At 36.7% G+C, this 25,033-nt stretch overlaps 2 protein-coding genes across 2 annotated transcripts; both read right to left on the bottom strand.

Moving 5' to 3' along the window:
• Positions 1-836: 836 nt before the first annotated feature.
• On the bottom strand, positions 837-16,658 carry LOC129950148 (stress-induced-phosphoprotein 1). Its single transcript, XM_056061984.1, has 5 exons — positions 16,410-16,658; positions 16,011-16,293; positions 1,833-2,686; positions 1,531-1,763; positions 837-1,460 (listed from the first exon to the last, which is right to left on the bottom strand). The coding sequence occupies exons 1-5, from the start codon at positions 16,416-16,418 to the stop codon at positions 1,388-1,390; spliced, it is 1,452 nt and encodes a 483-aa protein (XP_055917959.1). The 5' UTR covers positions 16,419-16,658; the 3' UTR covers positions 837-1,387.
• A 5,962-nt stretch (positions 16,659-22,620) lies between these two features.
• On the bottom strand, positions 22,621-24,214 carry LOC129950668 (uncharacterized). Its single transcript, XM_056062593.1, has 4 exons — positions 23,689-24,214; positions 23,294-23,630; positions 23,015-23,155; positions 22,621-22,767 (listed from the first exon to the last, which is right to left on the bottom strand). Exons 1-4 carry the CDS (start codon positions 24,006-24,008, stop codon positions 22,621-22,623), a joined length of 945 nt encoding a protein of 314 aa, XP_055918568.1. The 5' UTR covers positions 24,009-24,214.
• Between the last annotated feature and the right edge of the window lie 819 nt (positions 24,215-25,033).

Raw genomic sequence — 25,033 nt, 5'->3', positions numbered from 1 at the left:
TTTCTTACATTCACTTATAACATCAACGAAATTTAGTAGTCCTTTGAAATAAATTTAACGATATTAAGCATCGGTCTTTTTGCAACACTATTAAGTCGTGTTTAAACCGATTCAGCTTCTCCCATAATGTAGCTTTTAAGTTTTGAACTCCTTCCCAGGATTCTGATTATCGGTGGATCGTTTTGCTAGCGAGATTGCCATTTTTCAATTATTGCTTTCACTTTCGCATTCTTCGTTTTGATTCGACCAATTAAAGAATTCGAAGGCGAATTTGAATTGTCATGATTGAAGGCCAATGTTGAGTTCCAAAGCGATCCGCTTCCAAAATCCATTGATTTTACCTTGCTTTCTTTTTTAAAGCCGCGTGCTATTTCAGGGTTTTCCTGCATTTTATTGAGCAGCATATCACTTTGTTTTGAATTGATTGATTTGCTCCTAACATAAATATAAAAATTATTATATTTTTTTTCAACACTAATTGAATTTACTTACTTACATAATTATTTGTTGTTTTCTTGTTCGCCTCCAAAAAACAAGTGAATATTTTAAGTGTGAATGACGTTTCATTCCTCACGAATCGAGTGCTCCTAATAGGGGAAATTTTTCGTACATGATTTTTTTGCACCCGAAACTCACAATAGGCGAATTGAACAAAGGGGTTTTTCGGGTGGAATCTTGTTCAAGTGAAACTCACAATAGGGCTTAATGTTGTTTTTTTGGCGGGTTCACATGCGAAAGAGTTTTTATTATTATTCACTGTTCGATTTCTAAATGAAACAGAAGATCCTGAAAATGAAACAATATTTTTCTTATCTCTAAAATAAACTTAAAGAAAATTGTGTTCTCTTGTGGCCATAACGGTGTAGCTTTATTACTTTTCCCTATTTTATATTGTAGTGTTTTTCTTTGTTTTTACATTACGGAATATATGCTATAGTATTTCTATTAATGTTTGTTTGTTTGATTTTCTGTATGAAAAGCTTTACTTTTAACTTTAATTCGGTTAACATTCAATTTCAATAGTTCGATTTATTTTAGAAATTTATAATTAGATTGACTTTATTTTTATTTCACTTGAAACGAAGGCATTAAGTGTATGCGAGAAAGAAAAAATAATGAATAGCTTCTTTTTGAACGTAGGCTCAGTTTTGTCGCGTATGTTTGCTTTATTTTTATTCATAGGTTTACGTTTTTTTTTTGTTTCTATAAAAGAATTAAAGTTTAATAGTAAGAGATTGACGCTGTTGGATAATATTATATTGACGTCGCGTTTTTTTATTTCATAATAGAAGAAACTCAAATAAAAGGAAGATCGCAATCGAAAGCGCCGGTCTTTGCTTGCAAGCCCTTTAACCAACTAATTATGTTTAAGAGTAATTCCTTTTGTTTAGTGAATTTGAATGATTCCTGACTCCAGGAGTTTCATTATCTTATCCGCTATCGCAGGGTTCTTCAAATGGCTGAAAAAGAAAAACAAAATAAATTATGAAAATTTATCGTCGTTTATATTTTGTTAGTTAGTAAGCTTACTCTTTTACAGCATTTGGTTCGTTTTGCATTTGATCGAGAATAAGCCTCATGGCAGGATCTTTAAGAATTTGTTGTACTTCAGGATCTGCCATAGCGTTCTTCCACACCTCCTGGGGATTATTGTGGAAAGCCATTGAACACGAACGATATCCCTCAACAGCCTCAGCATTGCTAGGGTCGATCTCGAGAGCTTTTTGATACGCAGCCGAAGCTTTAGAGGCTTGTTGCATTCCCTAAACAAATATAAATATATATTTTCACACCAAACTTAAAACATTCATTTTAATTCGAGAAATAATTACCTGCAAAATTTTTCCCTTACGGATGTATCCCTTGATGAATTTACTGTCTAGCTTAATACACATTTCACAGTCTTTCAAGCCTAAGTCGAAAGCGGCCAATTTAGTGTAGCACGCTGCCCTATTACTGTAAAGCTTGGGATCATCGGGATTCCTAGAAATCGCTTCAGTGTAGTGTTTAATGGCATTACTGTAATCGCCCTTTTTAAATAGCTCATTGCCCAGTTCCTTTTCTTCTTCAGCTTTCGCCGGATCTATGTAGGCGCGACGTTCAACTTCCTTAATTTTAGCTTCGACCTCGCTTAGAAGTGTTTTAATCTCTGGTGTACGGTGTTCAGACATTGCCTTCTCGTAATAAGTTTTAGCTTGTTTATAGTCCTCCAATTTGCGATAGGAATTTCCAATACGTGACAGGGCTTTTGCAATAAGTTTGAAATCAGCCCGGTTTTCTCTTCCTACTTCGATGCCCTTCTCACATTGTTTTATGCATTCATCATAGTTCTTTTGTTCAAAATAAACGGCAGCTATGTTGTTGTAGAAAGTGATATCGGTTGGGTCGATTTCAAGAGCTTTATGATAGTATTTTAGGGCATTTTCAAAGTCCTTCTTTTTGTAGTACACATTGCCAGCATCTTTTTCTTTCTTTGCTAGGTATTTTTTACGTTCCTCTTCGCTCATGTCTTCTAGTTTTGGTTCCGCTGGCTTTGGTGGCTCTTGGGGCTTGGGTTCCTCTTTAGGCTTAGGAGGGTCAATGTCCATTGGAGTTGACATGTTTCTTGTCATGTAACTTATGAGAGCAGTTTGAATTTCCTGACGTCCTTGCAACAGCATAGCGTTTTGGGGATCATGTTTAAGACCTTTGAAAATCAAAAACAATAGTTTTAAATAACTTTTATTTTAGTCATAAAATTTCTAGTTTTTTTGAATTTGGGTCGATTCGGAGTGTCAAAATTGAATTGATTTAGATGCACATTTTAGACCACTGTAATTTTGAGCAAGCAGAGCTTGTTCAACGTAAATAGTTGTGACAGACTTGAAAAAGTAACATGCAGTAAAATATGAAACTAAAAAAGTCAAGGATCGGTCAATGTACGGGCACTGAAGGGGTTATTAATACCCTTAACATGTTTAAAATTTAAACAAAGTGCGGGCTTTAGAAAAGTAAGGAAAGAATTTGGGGGTATACCGGTGCTCATAAGGGGTGAAAAAAGTCTTGCATCACCGGAGAAATCTTAAGCACCTAGCAGCATTTTTGGCAATGTCCAATAGAGGTGATCCTTGATACAGATTTATAGAACTGGAAGTTGATTAGTTTTCTCTATGAAAGTGCCACTGGATAGCGGTATAACGGATGGGTTACGCTTTAACGACAAAAGACAACATTGAGTTTTTGAAGCATTAAATTCTACACGGCAATTAATCCTCATTGGACAGTGCTGTTGCGATCGAAATTTTATGAGCTTAACCTACGCTGCCACTGAAGATCCACATCAGAAAGAAAAGGATGTGAATCTAGAAACGAAAATGAAAAGCTGAGTGTACTGGTCATCAGATTTAGATTAGATTTTTTAGATTTACAAATGCTTTATTTTTCTTTAAGTCTTATGCAGATTACATATATATATAATAATAAACTAACATTTTTAGAGCATGGCCTAAGCCGTCTGCCAGTTGACAATATAAACTTCAAAGTAGATTTTAAGTAATTTTTTTTTTGTATTTAAAAAAGTTCATCTGTAATTTTTTTTCTGTATGAAAGAGCAAGCTTGACAAATTGAAACAGGACTTTCCAATCAGCTCCATTGAGAATGGTTATCATTTCATCTTCACTCAGTAAACTCTTCCCAAAAACACTCCTCCGAGATTCCATTAAGATCGGGCATCTGCAAAGGAAGTGGTAGATGTTTTCCCTTTCTCCTTGGTTGCACAAATTGCAGATTTCCGAGCGTTCTTCTCTATGCGGCATAAAGTTGAGTGGCAGCAACTCTCCTCTTGTTTTTAAAACCAGTGACATGAGGTCGGATGAGTTCTCTTCCTTGAAATAACTTCTGGTTGCAAGATTGTAATCGAGCATTGCGTAAATACGTCTGCTTGTCGACTCTCTAGCTTTTGTAATGAATTCCTCTCTTTTCTTCACATCAACTGCACTAATGAGATCATAAAGTTCAGCTTTCCATTGATCTGGCCTATTTTCGTTTAGAGTTAGCTGACGGTCACAAAGAGTAGCTAAGCTACTCCAGCTCTCGAACCAAGATGACTTCCTTCTTAAAATGACCATAGTTATTTTTTTGGGCAGCCTGTTCTCGTTCATGGTTAACGTCTTTATTATGTAGTCTACTTGCATTTTAAGTGTCGAAATGAATAGAGGAGGAAGACCCGTCTCGAGCATGAGAATGTGATTTGGAGTACTGTTTGGAAGCCTCAAAGTTCTCTTTAGAAAATATCTCAAAAGATATTCCACCTCACTGAATTCTTTGTGACCCCATACTTGTGCGGCGTAGCACATAACTGCCTTCGCCGTTGTTTCAAAAATTCGGAACTTTGAATTGAAATGAACGTCTTTGTTGTGCATAATGGACTTCCACGTTGCATTTAGTGCATTTTTTGATTTGGCTAGTTTCTCTACAATGTGGTTTCTCAGATTCAGATTTCTTGATATCTTTACTCCTAGGTAGTTGTAGTCACTTACTACTTCGATTTCCTTGCTATCAAATCTCCACTTTTCGTTGCGACAGTTTGGGCCTCCACCGTTACGAAAGATCATAACCTTGGATTTGCTAAGGTTTACCTGAAGCCTCCATTTGTAGCAGTATGCAGCTATTCTGTTTATCATCAACTGGAGACTTTCAGGCGTTTCAGCAAATATAACAATGTCATCGGCGAATTTTAAGGATTTCACTAGAAGATTTGCTGTAACTTTTGCTCCACCCTGTAGATCGTCCTCCATGTCGTCTATGAAGAGTGCAAACAAAAGAGGGCTTAAGTTGCAACCTTGTCTTACTCCTACTTCCACTTCGTATGATTCCGCTATATCGTTGTTGAAAGAGAATGCAGATGATGTAGATTCATAAAATTTTTCCAAAATGCGTCCAAACTTTGTTGAAACACCTTTGTTGTAAAGTTTAAGCATTAGAGCTTTTCTGTCGATGGTGTCGAAGGCAGCTTTAAAATCTATAAAGAAGGCATACAGCTTCTTTTTATCTTTAATGAAGATGTCCGCAATGGATGTGAGTGAGTAGATTTGGTCTATCGTTGAGTAGTTCTTGCGGAACCCGGCTTGAGACTCACCAAGGAGATGATTTGCTTGAACCCAACCGTAGAGTCTTTTGTATAGAAGCCTTGTCAGAATTTTCATTGAAGTGTTCAGCAAGGATATTCCTCTATAATTTGCAGGATCAGTGCGGTCACCTTTCTTGAATATGGGAGTGACGATAGAATCCTTAAAATAAGTAGGTATGCATCCGTCTTCGTAAGCCTGGTTAAGCGCTAGAGTAAAGTGTTCGATGAATGAGGGTGTGCTGAATTTGTAAAATTCCGGCGGTATACCGTTGGATCCTGGAGCTTTGTTACATTTCAGTTCATCCAAAACTGCCTTTACCTCTAAGATACAGAAGGGGGCGTCCAAGGCGTCATCCGCTTGAAAAGGGATAGCAAATTGGAAGCTCGTAGTAAACTTATCCTTTGTGAGGTTTTTGAAATGTTCCCATAAATCCTTCAGCTCGATCGGTAGGCAAGGTCGCGGTAATTGACTGTCGTTGTTTATAAGGCGTACTTTGCTCCAAAACTGTGACGCGTTCCTGCAACTTGAAAGATCGTGTGCAATGTTCTCAAAGTATGCTTGACGCTTAGACTTAAGCAAGGCTTTTAAAGTTTTGTTAGCGGACAAATATTCACGCTTTAGAAAGGGGTTTTGAGGGTACTTCCTTACAAGCTTTAACCAAGCAAATGATTTTTTCCTTGCTTGTGAGCAGTCTCTGTCAAACCATTTGTCACGAGGAGTAGAAACCCTGTTATTGTTTATCCTACAAGATGTTGGTATCGATATTGCTATGGTATCATCAATTTCGGAAAGATTGAGGTTTGTATTGAATGGAGGTGCAAGCTTTAAGGCGATGTTGGTGTCTAACGCTTCGGCATACGTATTCGCCATCGATTGTTTCCATTTGTATTTTGTAGCTTTTGTTGTGCAAACCTCTACACGTTGTAGACTCATTGGTAGCTGAACTGAAACTTGGATAGGAAGATGGTCCGAGTGAATCTGTGATACAACTTCGAAGTCATTCATTAGGTTACACCAATCCCCATTCACCATAGCATAATCAATAACTGAGTTGCCCTGAGGACCGATAAAAGTGTAGGCACCATCAGCGTCTCCCTGTGTACTTCCATTGCAGATACCAAGACCAAACGAATTACAAAGATCAATAATTTTCTTTCCTTCTCGGTTTACAACAACATCTTTCGAATGACGGTGGTTCAAGTTCAAAGGTTTGAGTTCGCTTTCCAATGATCCTGTTCTAGCGTTGAAGTCCCCAATGAGCATGACGTTTTTAAGAGCTGCAATGTACAAATTGTCTTCAAGTAAGTTAAATTGCCTATCCCAGCTTGTGCAGTTTAGATATACAGGAACCAAGGATAAAGTATGGTGGTTGGATTTGATTTCAATATACAGAAAGTCTTCGAGGTTCTTAAAAATGAATTCAACACCTGTTGTATTTAATTTGCAGCCCATCAGTATGCCTCCGCTAGCCCTTCCTTTTCTATTAATTTTAATTGCTGGTTGCCACTTAGTTTTATGGTTCGGGAAATATGGTTCAAATTTAATGTTATGTTCTTCAGTTACATGAGTTTCAATTAATATAAAAATTTCAAATCCATTAATAAAGTTTAAAAAATCTAAAGTTTGAATCTTATTATTTAAACCTGCTATATTATAACTTAATATTCTAACGTTAACTATATTTGAATTCTGGCAGACGGCATCTACCTAGTTCATTATATTATTTTTTAAGTTGGAATGTGCTGAAGTGTTAACCCCTGAGTCCCAACTGCTGATTTGCATTGTGTTTCCAGCCGAAGATGTGCTTTGCCCAACTGACGTTTCTTGATGAATGACGTTTAGTCTGACATCTCTTCGTGAATTTTGTTGAATTTGTAAACAGATTTGATGAAAAAAGTTTTTTTCCAAGTTGTTATCTTCAATTAATTTTTTAAAACCATCTACATGATTAGTAACAAAGCCTTGATTATCAATCCATTCTACAATTATATTATTAATGCTGAGTCTATCATCGCGCAGTGAAACTTTCATCCGAGGTTGAGTGGTCTGAATATGTTTTCTCAATTGTAAGAGCTTGCTACGCTTCTCTCGGATGGCTGGTGGGTAATCCCGACTTACGGATGCTCCGGTTCCTTTCAGCCTTTTTGCATTCCTCAGAACCTTAAATGCATTGTTTTTGTTTTTAAATTCTGCCAAAGTTGTAACTGTGCCATTCGCTGAGTTTATCTCCCGTATATCTTGGATAGTAATTATATCCTGCGACTCCGATAAAGTTTTGCAGATGTTTTCGGTTTCTATGAGTGGATCGTTTGAGCTTTTTTTCAGTCGAAAAACTAAGTTGGCCGCATTTGCAGAGGTTTTAATCTGGTTAATTTCGTTTTGCAGGGAAATGCACTTTGTGTTTAAAGAAATCAGTGACTCCTTCAGTTTCTCATTTTCAGTTTTAACCTCAATGATTTCACTGCGAAGTCCAACAATGTCATCCTTCGTAGCAACGTCTTTGAGTTTTAAGTCGAACATTTGGCGTAATTCCTGGATGGACATGGATCCGACTAATTGAGACATGTTTTTTTCTTTTTTTGAGTTAAACGTTGCTAATTCGGGGGAGGTCTCACCAACTTTGCGCTTATTGCTCATCAATAAATTTTAATGTATATATATTAAGTTTACTTAAAATGGCTACTATTATTCTTGTTAATGACTGTGTGAACTTTAAAATTGATTCAAATAGTGATACCAGTTTAAAATTGGAAAATCTGTGAATCACACTTGCCTTTCGGTTTCCGGTTTGGTCACTTTAAGTTGAAAAATAATTTTATAACTTTTTATTAGTTAAAGAAAATAAAAAATTTGTACAGAGCGAAACAGTGTAATGGATTAGAAGTGGCAGACAAGAGATCGTTTAGGAATATGAGGAAGAGAATCGGAGACAAAACGAAACCCTGGAAAAACCAGAATTTATTTTATGATTTTCAGACTTAAAACTTGCATTGAACGATTAGACAGGTTATTTTTATGGCGACAGTTCAACCGTAATACTCGCTTCTAGGAATGCTTACCAGTATACCCTCGAACCCAACTTCGGTCGTACTGTCAAATACAGAGATTCGTTCTTTAGCCGTACTACGCGAATGTGGAAAGCCTTACCACACTCTGTCTTTCCTAGTCATTGCAATATTCAGGAATTCAAAACCAATGTGCACCGACATCTCCTTTTAAACCCTCTCTCCTCTTCCTAGTGCTCACACTGTGCCTCTGCATAATAAGGGTAGTAATATCCCCTTGAGTGTGTGTTTATTATAAAAAAAAAAAAAAAAACAAAGAAGAGATTCATCAATACCAAAAGCACGCATTTTTGATAAGAGATCTTTGTGCCAAGGTTTGATAAATGCTTTTGGATTATCAAGAGCAATAATCTTACTCTACTTCTCCGAAAAGAAAGTACAGATTTGTTCCACTGATCGGCTAGATGAACCATCAAATCATCGGTGAACCTTCTGCTACGAAAGCCATACTGCCGGTTATTAATAAGTTTTCGTTCTTCGGGTTATTTCTTAAGCTGATATTTAATCAGCGTTTCCATGACCTTGGAAAGTAGGGAAGTGAGTGCTATTGGACGATAGTTGGGGGGGGGGGGGGTATAGAATTCGCCTTTAGAGACATTCTGGCTAAATGCTCTTTTCCATGCGCTCGGGAAGATACTTGTAGAGTGGGAAGGATGGAAAAGCTTACGCAGTGGTTTTGCCAGCGTTGAAGAGCACCCCTTCAGAGCAATAGGAAGGATACTATCCTGACCAGCGGAAGAAGATTCGTCCCATAAAGTCGTTTATGCTCTCAAGAACAGAAGAGTCATAACACTCTCTGGTTTCGTGTTGCAAGCTAATTTGATTTATCAATCGCCCATTGTGGGCGAGCATTGGAAACGTACGTTTTTTACAAATGACCAGAAATTTGTACTAACTTTGGAACATTGTAGTATTTTTGCAGTAATTTCTGGTCATGTCAAAATTTGGTTCATCGAAAATGACCGTTCCAGGTCTTTTTAACTTGTTTGAACTTATTCAGGTTTTCATCAGCGGGGTTGGTTTTATAACAACGGAAACTCACATCTCTGACCCTAATAACTTCTTTACAGCTGTAATCAAACAACCATGGGTTTTCTTTGGATTTTATAGATTTTGCCCAATTTGGGTTAAAATGTCTCATTCCACAAAGTATACAGTTTGTAAACATATCTACGCAAGAATCCACGTCACTATCGAGGAAGCTTAATGACCACTTGAAGTTACTGATGAATTCGTTGGGACCGCCTTGGTTGCGTTTCTCGTATTGCCAAACGGTTCTGAAAGGATTTTTTTTCTTTAACTGTTTTTTTTTTGACATGAGATACGATATAACGGTCTGATGTGCCTAAGAGGGTAATACTCTGAATGCGTATGAAGGTCAGAAGTAAGAATGGCAACTAAGGATTGGTAATTACTGCGTAAGATATACAGGCATATTCTGCTATTCATCGGGGGGAATTTTACATGAATTTTCACTAATCATTATTCTGCTATTCATTCGAAGTGAATCTGTGAGTGTCGGTAACGTCAGTAATAGTGTGCGGTATTCTTCTATTCACGTGAAACCATTCATTTTATACAATTCAGATCCGCATATAAAATGCAGCGGATCTTTTATTTGATGTCTGGTTTGTTAATTTTTTGTAAGAAAAATCTAAGTGAAAACTAATTTATTGCTAAATTTAGCATATCTGTTTTATAAATAAAAGAATATTAACATTTTAAGGGGAAGGAAGACACTTTTTAACATTTCTTAGAAGCTCTCTGTTTGAGGATTCTATTATTCCTCTGCCTCCAATTGGAATAAGAAGTCCAATACTGCTTATTTCCAAAATTCCAAAAATTAAACAAATTATTTTGTTTAGGTGGATTGATAAAACTTAATTTTTGTATGAATCACAACAATTTATCCAACATTCCCAAGATTTTTACATGAACAGCTGTTTATTTAAGTGTCAAATTGGTTTGGGATAATGTAGTTTACTCGATGGATAGCAGAATGCAACGGCAGTGTGAAAGGGAATCGAATGGGTGAATCGAATATACGATCCACGTGAATAGCAGAATAGGGCTGATAGCCTTCCATATTGGACTCTGCAAGTACCCGCCTCTAATAAAGAAAATCTTGACAACCTTGTAATAAAATAACTGTTTGACAGGGAAAATCTTTATATGTACCTCAATTTCCTACCGATGAGAACACCCGAGTATTTAAAATAGTTAAACGTTTTCCATTTAAAAGCAGTTGGTGGCGCAAGAAACATTACCTTTAAAATAGTGATACGAATTTTGAAAGGAACTCAAGTGTAAATAATACCTTGCACAGTTCGATGATTGGAATATAACATTAAAGTCTGGAGTCATTTTAGAGCTAAGGGAAAAAACATAAGCTTAGTTTTGTTGCATACCAAAAGTTTATGTGCATCAAACCAAACTCTCAATAAGTGTTCATCATAATTTAAATCAGCCACTAGGCTCAATAACCTAACGGATTTGTATGCAATTGCCAAATTATCTGCAAATGCCCTTACTTCACCAACAAAAGGTTGTTCAAAAATAAAATTAATATATATTAGAAAAAGGATGTCACTAAGAACACGGAATCCACAGAAGACTGCATAATATAATTTGTTCAAAAGAATATTGTGGTCTACCATATCAAAGGCTTTCGTAATATCCACAAAAAGTCCACTACAAAACCTTTGATCGTCCGGTCCTTTATGAATAAAAGAGCAAAAATCCAACAAAGCATTCTCAGTAGAGAGCCCAGTCCTAAACCCTACATTTAATTACTTTTTCAAATATTTTTGAAATAGAAGGTAACAACGAAAGTGGCTTATAATTATTTTTGTCTTTTGTACTGCCTTTTTTAAACAGGGGTATCACAATGGCGTGTTTAAGTTCATCAAGAGAGATTCCAGAGAAAATACTCAAATTAAAAATATCTTTCAAAATATATAGAATATTCAAAGTAATTTTCTTTAACACATGTTAAAAATACCATCATTTCCAAAAGATTTGGAGTTATTCAGAGTTTAGATATCTCAAGACTAGATATTGATTCAAAGTAAAAACTATTTATTTTAAAAGATGAAAATATAGAGCTGGAACCAGTAGAATAATATCCTAGAAAAGAGGTGCCCCTCGAAAATGATTCCTGTCCAAATGAAACAAAGAACTCATTGAATGCATTAACTACAGCTGTAGGGACTGAAATTATTTCATCCCCGTTGTTCAACGCTATCAAACTATTTTGATCAATAACACTTCGATTAATAATACTATTAACCACTTTCCATTCTTTTTGTATGCTCCCTTAGGACATTCATATTTGGTTATGATAATAATTATCCCTACACGTTTTGATTTCGTCATTAATTTCACGGCTCATTCGATTGTAGCGATTTTTTAAACATACATTTTGTGGGTTTTTATTACATTTTATTCGCAGTCTATGTTTCTGTTTAATTTGTTTCAGGAGAAGCCGGTTCATCCAAGCCTTAAGCTTTCTTTCAGACTTTCGTGGTACATTAACTTTCGTGGTACATTAACGTAATGAAATTCTTAAGAATGTCAAGAATTAAATCATAAGCGTTAGAGACATTTTCTTGTTCATAAATTACTTCCCAATTATTGAAGCGCAACGCATTATTCAAATCTTTGAAGTTGATCTTGGTTCGCTATATATATTGAATCATTTTCCTTTTTATTATCCAGAGTGTAGAACAAAATACCAGTTATACAATGGTCAGAAATTTGAAGATCACAATTAATGCCAGCACATTGAATGGATTGAATATTAATAAAACGGCCTAATACGTGGTCAAGACAGGTATCTGGTGTCGATCTTGTTACATCATTAACAAATAAAGTTAACCCATGATCGGAAATTAATGGAAGATATGAATTCAAATTAGGACAGGAGTTAAGCAGGTCCAAGTTAAAGTCACCTACAGTTACCAGATTACCAACCCTCAAATTGCGCAAGAGAAGTTCAATCTTTTTTGCTCAGATGGCACAGTAAAGTAAGCATATTGAAGAAAATATTTAAGAGCCACGGTTAAACATGTTAGCGAAGGGGTCATGGTTTGAGGTTTGTGTGGCATATTCAGGAGTATAAAATTTACATTTCATCGTCAAAACATGTACCTTAATATTTTACGGTAAACTTACATGATACTGCAGATGAAAGTGGAATAAGAGATAGTTTTCAAATCCACCAAGACAAAGCCTAAAAAGTGGGTTCTCGGCTGTTTTACAACTATCCAAAAGTGATTGAGACACCTCCGCAATCACCTGACATCAACGTCATTGAAAATGGTTATTTACTGCTACCAAATTGAATAGATCTATGCCAAAAAAGAATGCTTGTTGTACGAGTTTAGCTTTTATGTGATTTTTCAATAATTTTTAATAAAAAATAAAAGTTTACTTAAGACTATGTCGTGTTTTGGCTTTTTCATTACATTAAAAATAATGTTTTGACTTAAAAAATAAAAACAATAGCAATTGGTAACAATCAAAACAAGTTATTAGTGAAAACCAAAATTATTCTGAACTTATTTAGAATTTTTAAAAGTGTTTTGGACAATTAGTCTCAGAATTTAACAAGAATGGGAAAAAAAACAAGTGAAACCTCTAAAGAACTCATCGTAAAATACCACCAAGAAGGTAACTCTTAAAAACAGATTTCAACTCTAGTTAATTGAGCTAAACCGACGCGACGGTTCAAAGTATTGTTAATCGGTTAGACAAGGAAAAAAGGATTGAAAACTTTCCTCGCAATACGATAAGAAGTATTTTCAACACGCAGGATAAGACGATAATTGTGCTTGAAATAAAAAAAAATCCAAAGACAAGTGCATCAAAATTGGCACAGAATCTTCGCCAATCCCTGAAAAAAAAAAAAAAACAATTTTGCACTGAAACGTTGCGGAATTGTATACGGGAACATGGTTTCAACAGAAGAGTATCGGGCAAAAAAACATTTATTAGTCATGTCAACAGAATTTTACGGCTTTTGTTAGCCAAAGAATACCGAGCAAAAGATTTTGACTTCTGGAAAACGGTTAATTTTACAGATGGAATTATGGATCACATCTACATCGATAGCGCTGCACAAATGGATCTAGAAAACAACTTTACTTTTATCAGTAAAGTTGTTTTTTAGACCCAAATCATGAAGCTAATGCAAAATTTTGAATTAGTTCTCTTTAATTGCAGTAAGTTTTGGAAACTCCCTCACAATTACCAGACATGGATCTCATAGAGAATTTATGTGTCAAACTGGGCCGCAGAATCAGCGCACCTTAACTCTTAAACCCTACCCAGGGTGCTGCATCACCCTGTACTTAATTTGATTGATAATAAAGGGTTGGACATAAAAACCTGGCACATTTTAAGGACCACTAGCTCAGCCCCATCTAAACATTACGAGGTCGGGTTTGAAGCAAATAAAAGTAAACAGTTTTTACTTTTTAAAATCACATCGTTCAAATGATGACCATTTCGTTCAATACAATTTTCGAGCTATTTTTCTAAATTTTTGAAATTTTCTTTGCAAAATTGCAAGCGATATATTCCCGATTTCGGTCTCAATATTCGTCCTGATGTAGACACGTTGCTTCAGATAACCCCACAAAAAGTAGACATAGACGGATAAATCTGGGGAACGCGGTGGCCACTGAAACTCGGTGCTGCGAGAGATTAAACGGTCTCCGAAGTTCTTGCGTAGGAATTCCACAGTAACTCGTGAGGTATGGCAGGTGGCACAATCTTGTTGTACGATTCAGTTTATGTCTCCGCTTCAACTGTGGTACCAAAAACAACCGTAGCATCTCGACATAGCGCTAGGTATTCACGGTTTCGTTGAAGAAGTAGGGGCCAACTATCCTCCACACTGCAACTCCGCACCAGACGGTTACGCGTTCGGAATGTAGGGCTTTCGCGACGATGTTCTGCGGATTTTCGACAGCGTAATATACGGTGCAGAAGCATGGACTATGATAAAAGCGGATGAAAGCACCATGGGTCGCTTCGAGAGAAAAGTTCTTCGTGTGATCTACGGTCCCATATTCATCGAAGGGGAGTGGAGGAGAAGAGGGAACGACGAGCTGTACAGCGACGTACTTAGTCAGAAGGGAAAAAGTCCAACGACTTAGATGGCTGATGACGTAGAGCGCATGGAAACCAATGCTCCGGCCCGGAAAGTCTTCGAATCCGCACCCACAGGACAGCGCAGTAGAGGAAGAACGCGGATCAGGTGGCGCGCACAAGTGGAAGGTGACCTCACCCAACTTGGAGGGCGAAACTCAAAACATCTAGCTAGGAACGGAGCTAGATGGAGAAGTTTGTTGGGTGAGTCCCTATTTCACACAGGACTGTAGCGCTACCTAAAGTAAGTAAGTAAGTAATATCGACAGTTCTGTTTATTAAAGCTTTCATTCAAATAAAAATGCGCCTCATTGCTTATCATTAGGAACTCACGTGGAATTTTGTTTCTGCCTAACTTCGCTGTCATTTGCCTAGCAAGCTGTAACCTCACCGCATAATCGGTTGGTAAGTGTTCTTGTGTGATAAGAATCTTGTATGGATTAAAGTGCATTGCTTTCAACATCCTATTGAAAGATGAGCGAGAAATTTTCAACGCTTGAGAATGTTTTACGGCCGAACGGAGAGGACTTTTCTGTACGCACCGTGATCGGACGCCCGTATTCCGCGACGTGACCGGATCACTAGGATTGAATTCGTATTTTTTACGAAATTCACGAATAACAGCAATGCAAGAATTTGTAATGAAAAATCGCTCACAAACGAACGCACGCTGGGAGCAGTCCACTTCTCCATGTTGACACTGAACAACTAAAAAAAACCTTCAAGCGTCTACTTTCCGTTCTCGCAACCACGAATATCTCGCGTCTCGGTAGGGAAGAGCCAGGGGTCCTTCAAATTTGTCAGGTTTGTATGCCCAACCCTGTATTTGTGGAGGCCCTCAAATTAAAATGTGTACTAAATGTGAAGTTTTAATAAAAGTTTTCTGATATTCTATTTAAATATGAATAAAAGTAAATAAAATAAAATAAATATTAGAAATGTAAAAGGACTTTTATTTAATAAAATACCTTGAAATAAAAATCTGGGTGCCGTGGCACCCAGGGTAGGAAATATCCAATCCAAATATGGGTAGGGTTCTAAGGTTAAGGCCAAAATTCTCTATTAATAAACACAAATAACATCGGAAACAACTGAAAAATTGGTAATGCCAAGACGATTGAAAGTTGTAATTACTTCTAAAGGTTATGCGTAGTATTACTGTAGTTTTTCCTTTTCTTAAATTTTTACAAGAAATATGAATTGTACCAACTATAAAAATTCTGTAAAATATATCAACAATGAACTTACTTAAAATGCACTTTGTTATTGAAGGGGTACGAATATGAAATTGATACACTGTACATACATAAATATGAATGAATGAATCTTAAAAACAATTTGAAATTGTTTCAATGGTTATTTCATAACATTTCATTTCAAAAATTCTATAAAACGGGATGGAGATACAACTTCTTTGGATTGTTTACACCCTAAAATAAATAAAAATGTTGTTAGGACAAAGCTCTTGACAAAAGAGCTCATGAAAGAGCATTCACGAATAATAGAAAAAAATTGCAGTGGTCTAAAACAAACATGCCCTAATTTAATTTTTTAATAAAAATCAGTCAGAGGGTTAAGGCCAAGTGTATTTACGTTTCAAAATTCTGAATTGTTTTAGTCTTTGTTCTTTAGTAGTTTTTTTTCTGTTTATATCAAATTGAATGAAGTTTCCAGAACACTTACCTTCTGAGTAGGCTTCAAAGGCTTCTGGGAAGTTATTCAAACCCGCATGGGCGGATCCCTTTCGCGAATATCCTTTCGGCCATGTGGGGTTAATCTCGATGGTTTTCTCGGCATCTGCCAGAGCTAATTCAAATTTGCCGGCCTTGGCGTAGGCAGCAGATCGATTGCTGTAGAGAACATGATTATTTCCATCTAGATTGATGGCTTCTGTGTAGGCCTCGATGGCTTCATCGAAACGGTCCTGGTTGAGGGCTTTGTTGCCTTTCTCTTTGAGTTCATTCACCTAGAATATTGCAGTAAAATTGCATATACTAGTTTTTCTTTTTTTTTGCACACAATACACATAACCAACATCTTCCTAAATAATTTTTCGTCTTTTCGCAAGGGTTAATTACTTACTTTGTCCATGACTCAGATCGTGTTTTTGGATTTTTCAAATAAATTATGCTTCTAAAGATGTGTGAAATTGATTTTATCTGGAATACTGTCCGCTGTAAAACTAATTACGTTGAAATTATTAATCTAAAATGTTCACTTATTGAGTTTATGCACGCCGTGTACGAGAAGAAAAACGATGATTTTTAACTTGTGCTGGCTGAGGAGTTATCAAAGAAAATCAAAATGCAGACCATTCTAGAAGAAACACGAGAAAAATAGCAATTTTTTTTTGTAGGTTGGTAGTTGTGGTTGTCTGTTTGATGGGATGTGTTCCTTGTGCAATGAGCTGGGAATTTTTAGACTTTGGCAATTGTGATTTCTCTTTCTATTTTTAAGTCCGTGATTACACTTAACGAATTTTCTAAAAACCAATAGCAAAATCGTTCATATTGTAATAGAAAATCCTTAAAAGTGATTCTTCAAATTTATTTCACAATGTTTCTTCTCTTGTTTGGTGGAAAAACTAATAATTAGTTTTAAAATGTGATCTGTTGTTTCTTTGCCCAATGATATTTATTTTGTCAAGGAAACTAGGAACATTTTTTATTGTAAAGTTTGACAAAATAAACAAAATGCAAAAGTTCCTGCACATTTTCGCTCAACCTACAGAAGGATTAGTTGCGTTAAGGAATATATGAAATGAGCTAAAAATAATAGAAAATTATTAAAAAAAAAACAGTTTAAGGTACATTAGGTAGTAATTCCGACATTTCGGTGCCAAATCTGCAAGAACCGTGTGTGAAGACATGTGGAATAAAGGTAAAGTAAGTGAAGAAGGCCTATTGGTCTTTTTAAAAACAAAATTATGTTTAATATGGAATTCAGGATAGGTTACGGAGATTAGCACTCTTTGTAACTGAACACCATCCCGCTACAGAAAATGAAACTACGCCTCGTATAATTAATGATAACTCGTTGACGACTTTTGGCTATTGTCACCGGACAGAGATTGGTTTCTGAAATGTGATAACGCTTCTGGACGCACGAAGTGAAGGTCCGCACAATGCCAGATTCCTCCAATTAGAGAGAGAATTTAAGCGGTACAGGATAGATATCTTAAGGTTAAGCGAAGTGCGATGGCTGGGATCGGGCAAATACAAGTCACACGTAACACTGTACTGCTCTACTCTGGTCATGACCCAGGAAACGATCGAGAAGTTGGAGTGGGGTTACTCCTTACAAAACCAGAAACAAGAAGCCTTATTTCGTTGGAGCCTCTTGGGGAAAGGCTTATCAAAGCTAAGTTTCAGAGTAGAGTACGAACCGTCACCATTAAACAGTGTTACGCACCGACGGAGCTTTCATCTGAGGAAGAGAAAGAATGCTTTTATAGTCAACTAAGATCAGCTTACCACAATAATGCCCGCGGAGATATAATTTTGGGTTTGGAAGACCCCAGTGGTAAGGTTGGCAGTAACAAAAACGGGCTAAGGCATGTGATGGGTGCTCACGGAGTCGGCAATTGCAATAATAATGATGAGGGGTTCATTGAATTCTGCAACGCCAATAGCACTATGTAGTGCTACCACATGTTTGAGCACAAACTTTGTCATAAAATTAGGTGGGTGTCGACGAACAGGCAAGCGTCTGCCAACCAAATTGACCACTTTACGATTAGTCGACGCTTTAGAAGCAATCTCTTGGATGTACGAAACAGAAGAGGTGCCGATATGGGACTTGCCCGTGACCACCACTTAATGATAGCAACCCTAAGATTACGTACAGCTACAGTTCGAAGATCCAACGGAACAATACGAGTCCCCAAATTCAACATACGGACTAAAGGATCCCATGACCCGTCAACAATTTAGCGACCACCTGTCACACGAAATGAGAACAATCAGCAGCACAATACATGATGACATCGAACGATCGAACACCATTGGAATGCTGTGAAAAATATTTTCATTTCAGGTGCTGACAGAATAGTCGGTCGGAAAAAAGGAAGCAACAACACTTGGCTTTCAGAAGAATCTTGGGCAGGGATCAACGAACGCAAACAGTTAAGGGCTCGAATAACTGCTGCACAAGAGGAAGAAAGAAAGCTGAAGTCCTCGTATCGCATGAAAAATAGAGAGGTTCACCGCAGTGTGCGCCGCGACAAGTGTAACTACATCAATGAATTGGTGCAAGAATCAGACGATGATGCAAACTGGTGCGACAGCAGGACCGTTTACAGAATAACCAAAGAGTTGCCCGGTAAAAACAGTTCAAAGCAACACCTATTGAAAGAAGTAGACGGTACTGTGATAAGGTCGGTGGATGAGCAAGTCAGAAGGTGGAAAGAACACTTTTCCTCGGTTTTGAACAAAGTGTTTGCAAACAACGTGCAGCCGATACCTTCTGAAGCGCCCAAAGAAACTAATCCCCGAATCCGCACCCCACCTCCCAGTAAAGATAAGATCGTTGCTGCAATTAAAGCACTTAAGAACAACAAAGCGGTTGATGGAATTTCCGCAGAGCTTTTACAAGCAGCGCCAAAATCATCAAGTGAACTGCTTGAACCGCTCATAAAAGAAGCTTGGACCACCAAAAGCTTCCAACATGAGTGGAAGAAGGGAATTATCGTCAAGCTCCCAAAAAAAGGAGATCTCAAAAAGTGCGAAAACTGGAGAGGAATTTGGGTTCTACCTGCCGTTGCCAAAATAGTAATAAAAGTTATACTGGAACGCATCAGAAAACACCTTGAGGCCACACTCGATGCCGAACAAACAGGATTCCACACTGGATTCTTGATCACATTAACACAATTTTTGAACAGTGCGTTAAATATCGATCACAACTTCACCTTCTGTTCATCGACTTCGAGAAGGCTTTTGATATCGTTAACAGGGAGTATATCTGTTTAGCTTTGCGGAGGAGAGGCATCCCAGAAAAACTAATTGCTATTATTAAAGCAGCATATGATGGATCCAAGTGTCACGTTCTTCACGATGGTAGGTTGTCAGATGCTTTTGAAATCCGAAGTGGAGTCAGACAGGGCTGCATTTTGTCGCCAATATTGTTTTTGTTGGTGATAAGCGATGTACTGCGCTCAGCTCTGTCAGGTAGCGGAGGGATCCAATAGACTTTGACATCCTATTTAAAGCACTTGGATTACGCGGACGATGTTTGCTTACTCTATCATAGAATCAAGGATCTCCATCAAATGACAACAAGTGTGAAGAGAGAAGCAGAAGTTGTGGGGCTGAAAATTGATTCCGGCAAAACAAAAATGATCAGCCTCGCATCCCGACCATCCTCTCAAATAAATATTTTCTCGCAACCAGTGGAAAAAGTGGAGAGCTTTCAATACCTTGTAAGCATTGTTTTCATCGAAGGCAAAACCGAACAAGACGGCAAAGCAAAAGGGCTTCGGTATGCTGTCAAAAATTTGGAGGAATAACTCTATCAGCTTAAGAACAAAGCTACGACTGTTTCGCACAAATGTCGAATCTGTGCTTCTTTATGGGTGCAGCACTTGGAAGGTTACTTCAGCCATAACAAGAAAGCAGCAAACCTTCGTAAATAGATGTAGAAAAGGTAACGACTGCATTGAAGGCCAAGCAATACAGTGGAACCCGCTCACACAAAAAGAAGAAGAGCTGAACGAATGAGAAGCACATGACGCATGACAGTCGAGGCGGAATCAGCGTCACTAGGCAAGAGTTTGAGGGAGCCGAAACACATCTTCGGAAACCGTACACGATGGCTCGTAGGCATAATAGAGGCCCTATACCCCTTAAGGAGTCCCCAACGGGCTTAACAGGTCGGAGGACCTAAGTAAGTAAGTACAATTAGCATGGCAATGCCGTCTGTCAGGTTGACAAGATAAATTTAATGTAATATTAAGCTTTTAAAGGTTGCATTACAAAGCAAGAATTGTTTAACAAAAACAAGAAACATATCTGCATATATTTGTATAGTTTAAAATCAAGATTCATTTTAACTTCTTTGTGTTTTCAGAAGCTTTCGCAGATTATTCTATCCCTTCTTCTATACATCGACTACGGAATTTTCCATCAACCCTTACAATTAATTTATACAGTTTAACCTTGCAGTCATCAACGTTACCGAAACCCAGATCCAGTGACATTTCACACCACAAAACCAGCTCGTGCCATTCTTCGTACCAACTACTCCTTTGATTGATTGCATAGAGGACTGCAAACTTTACTTCTTTAGTAATCTTTCATTGTGCAAATTCAGAACTTTAATGATGTAGTCTATATTTATTTTTAAGGTTTGAATAAAAAGCGGCGATAGTCCAGTTTACAGCAAAAGCATGTAATTTGGTTGTTGTTGGGGATATGAAATATTCTTTCAATAAAGAATCTTAGCAGTTTTTCCACACTTTCGTACTGTTTGTACCCCCAAACCTGTGCTGCGTAAATACACGAAATTTGCTACTATGTGCTAAGTTCTTGTTTGAGAAACAAAAATATGTCGAAAACATCTTTTTTTTAAAAATTCGACGGGTCTAGTTTTGCTACACATAGAACAAGCCTTTGAAACTGTTTGGCACGATGGACTCATCTTTAAGCTTATTTTGTTGAATTTTCCACGATATCTTATCCAAATTATTTGGAATTTTTTGAAAAACCGAAAGTTTTTTGTTAGTACTGGACTTGCGAAATCCTTTTTATTTGATATTTTATTTGGCGTTCTTCAAGGATCTGTTTTGGGTCCCATTCTCTTTAACGTTTTCTTATCCGATCTTCCTGGGCTTGAAAATACTGAAATTGCCATGTTCGCAGACGATACTGCCCTTTTTGCATCAAGTTTTTTTTGCTCAAGACGCACTTAACTACTTACAGTGTTCCCTTGATAAACTACTAAGTTACTTAATTAAGTGGAAAATTAAAGTTAATGCCGAAAAATGCCAGGCCATTTGGTTCACACGACGTAGAAAACAATGTTTTCTTCCACAAACCACACTCAATATTAAAGCAACCCATATCGTATGGTCTGAAAATTGTAAATATCTTGGCATTATATTTGATAAAAAACTCACTTTTAAAGGTCACATATCAAACTCAATCCATACAATAAATTTAGCCAGTCCTCACTTATGGAGCACCAGCGCCAGCGTGGTTCGATTGTGCTGAGACTCTCATTAAAAAATTACAGATATGTCAAAATAAAGTCCTTAAACTAATACTTAATTTGGCTCGTTGCTATTCTACTATAAGACTCCACAAAAGAGCTAATATCAACCTTATTAAATCCACTCTTTCCAAGTTACGAGACAACTTTTTCGAGAGATGTTCTTTTTCATATAATGATCTCATTCAAAACTTACAATAATGGTGGATTTACATTCGTCTTTATTTGCAGATCTGCGTGCAAAAGGGATATCAAACACTAAAAATGTGTGTGTTTTATGGTGGATTTACATTCGTCTTTATTTGCAGATCTGCGTGCAAAAGGGATATCAAACACTAAAAATGTGTGTGTTTTATAGAGAGAGAAGATGAAAATGCAGACATCTTCACTATAATAAAGTTAAAGCAAAGATGAAAATGTTCGTCTTTATTATAGCAAGTTTGCTTTCTTTTAATGAAAGTGTGCATGGGCTCAGCAAAATTTCGAGTTTCGATGTGATTTCCTATAAATTGCTTTTTTTTTTTCGAATGTCAAAACTGAACAAATCGCCATATAATCCGTATTTACTAATTTTCAATTGCAAAAAAATTAAACTAAATCTTATTGACTATGGACGATGGTAAGTTGTTTTTATTTGATTTATCTAAGCTAAGGTATTCTATTTCATAACAGATTTCACGGACTACGAAGTTCTACATAATTATTATGAGGATGAAGAAGAATTTGCCTCACCAACTCCTTCACCTTTTCCCGAACCAGTTGCCAATTCCTGGGAAGTTTCACAAGTCCAGGAGAAAGACCAGAGATCATTTCCCGAAGAAAAAACAGGTATGCACCAAACTAATTATGTTATTTTTTTTCTGAATCAGTCAGTTTATATTTAACAAAAACATAATCAATGTGAAAAAAATTTAATTTAGGCGGCATTATTTTATGTTTAAAAAAAGCTTTCTGTGAAAACCATATACATTTATGGATTTAATTTTTTTTACCACAAATGTGTTCCAAGCAATGAAAATTTTGTTTTGTTTTTTTTTTGTTAATTTTATTGAATTGTTAACCCTTTTTTTTTTGCATAAAATTAATATTAAATAAAGAGCTCCGGCTCCGAGCTGAAAATGTTGAAGAACCGCGAGCGTTTATATCCTTTCACATTGCCAGCTGACAGCACCTTTTCCAGCAAAATACTTTGCGAACCTGTTTCGTAGTAGCTTTGCTGCTGTTGCTGAGTTCCCTGTAAGTGGGCGAAGACGTTCCATATTAGTAGGCTCTAATCTCCAACTTCCTCTTGTTTCTCTGCCTTCAATATCCAGATCGATTAAACCAGGTTCGATATACTGGTTCCCCTTGTGGTGCCGTAGCCAGTTATGTAGGCAGACGCAACATTGAACAATTTGTTCAATAAGACTCAAGCCAGCATTAATCGACGTACGGAAAATCCTCCATTTCGCAACAAGAATTCCGAAAGAGTTTTCGATTACTCTTCTGGCTCTGCTCAGACGATAGTTGAAAATTCTTTCTTCCACAGTAAGGTTCCTCTTGCTGTATGGCTTCAACATGTTTTCTGTTAATGTGAAGGCATCGTCGGCTACAATGACGTAGCATCTCGGGGTGGCGGAATCCTATTATGATACAAAAATTGTTAAATTGAACTTTGTTTGTGAAGGAAAAAATTACTGTATGGAGTTGGAGTAAAACTTTTTTCCGAACTCAGAGTTCTTAAATATTCCACCATCACTCTGTCTTCCTGCCGCTCCTACGTCACACATCAAGAATGCATAATCGGCATCGCACAATGCCATTAAAACTATTGAGTAGTGTTTCTTGTAGTTAAAAAACTCTGAACCAGAGTGTTGTGGAGACTGAATCATAATATGTTTTACATCGAGGGCGCCTATGCAATTTGGGAAGTTCCACTTATCTTCGAAGCCCTTTGCTACTCTTAAGAAAGTAGTGTTTTCCAAACTTGGAAAAACCTTTTTCCAAAAAGCTCTAGTGATGACTTCAGTTGTTTCGAAAAGAATATTATGAACGACAGAAGCCGAACACTTGTAACAAATCCTTAAGCTCTGTTGAGATTCCCCAGTTGCCAAATAACTATAGAAAATGAGCAAAGTAAGCATAAGAACTTAAGAACTAATTTAAAGTAACTTACCGAAGAGTAATGACTAAGCGCATTTTCGGACATATAGGTTCTCGTGTGACATATTCCTTTTTTATTTGAGGACCAACAAGAAGCAGAAGTTCTTCCAGCTGTGCAGAAGTAGTCCTCAAATATTTTAAGAACAACAAAGGGTCACTGATAGCCTCAATTTCCCCAAACACTGACACGACTGCACCACTTTCATTTCTTTTGCGAAGGTATGGATGAACCCAAAATCTTTTTTTTTGTTTTTTGGAATCAATTTCGTCTTCTTGAAATAAAAAAGATGTGAGAAGAAGGTTTGATGCCGTTTTCAACTTATCAAAGTCCATTTCAAATTTTTAAAATTGTTTTTTTTTTTCAAATTTTTCGCTTTTAAATTAAGAAATAAAATGTCAAAATCAGCTGCGGTAAAAATTATAGGAAGTTATGGAGACGAAAAAGAAACACATAGAGTGTATTCTGTCTCGCTTCGATGTTCAAAATATAGCTGAGCTCTTCTACTTTTCTGCAAATCTGCAAATAAAGACGAATGTAAATCCACCATAAAAAGTCATTTCCTAATACTTTGGGTGTGCTGTGGCTAGTGTAAACGTCTGCTGATGATTAATTAATGAGCCCATCTGAGAGTTGGGTTAGAATAAGTGAATTCATTATTTAGATTAACGAACTCGAGAAATAAAGTAACATTTTTGATAAAAGAAGAATATTTTTTTTTTAATTTAATAGAATTGACGATTACCACATTGATGACGAGGATCGGTAAGTTATTATGTAAAAAAAAGAAAAACAAGAAAAAACATTATGAATAAAATGACACAAAAAAAAAATGATAAAATGCAAACATGCATGTACGTTGAGAACCATGAGTTCTAATTGTTTTTGGTTGCAGAATACCTTCTCAGCAGAAGTGAAACAGATTAAAGTCTGTGAGAATATATCAAAAGAGTCAGTGAGACCATAGCAAAATAGTCCTTGAGACCAAATCAAAATCTTTAAAACGGTCAAGAAGACCAAAACAAGGCGATAAGCCAATTTATAAGCTGTCGGGAAGACAAGGCAAGAACACAATTTATAAAATTATTCAGCGTTACAAAATATATGTATATAATAGTAATTTGGGCTAAACAAATATATCCAAATTTCTTAGATTAAATACGGTAAAAATGGACAAATGTTATATTTGTCAATTCAATTTTAAGCAGTTTCAACCACATCAGTTAAGAAATGAGTGGAAGAAGTATACAAGAAATTTTTATTTCATTGCGGCAGCAAATGAAATAACTGACAAGACTCGACTTAAAAACACTTTCCTTGCAAAGGTAGGACCAGATGTTCAGATATTGTAGAAGATAAA

This window comes from Eupeodes corollae, chromosome 3, assembly GCF_945859685.1.
Source record: "Eupeodes corollae chromosome 3, idEupCoro1.1, whole genome shotgun sequence".
NCBI classification, from domain to species: Eukaryota; Metazoa; Arthropoda; class Insecta; order Diptera; family Syrphidae; genus Eupeodes; species Eupeodes corollae.
The sequence above is the reverse complement of the archived record's forward strand: the minus strand, read 5'-3'. Positions and strand labels throughout refer to the sequence as shown.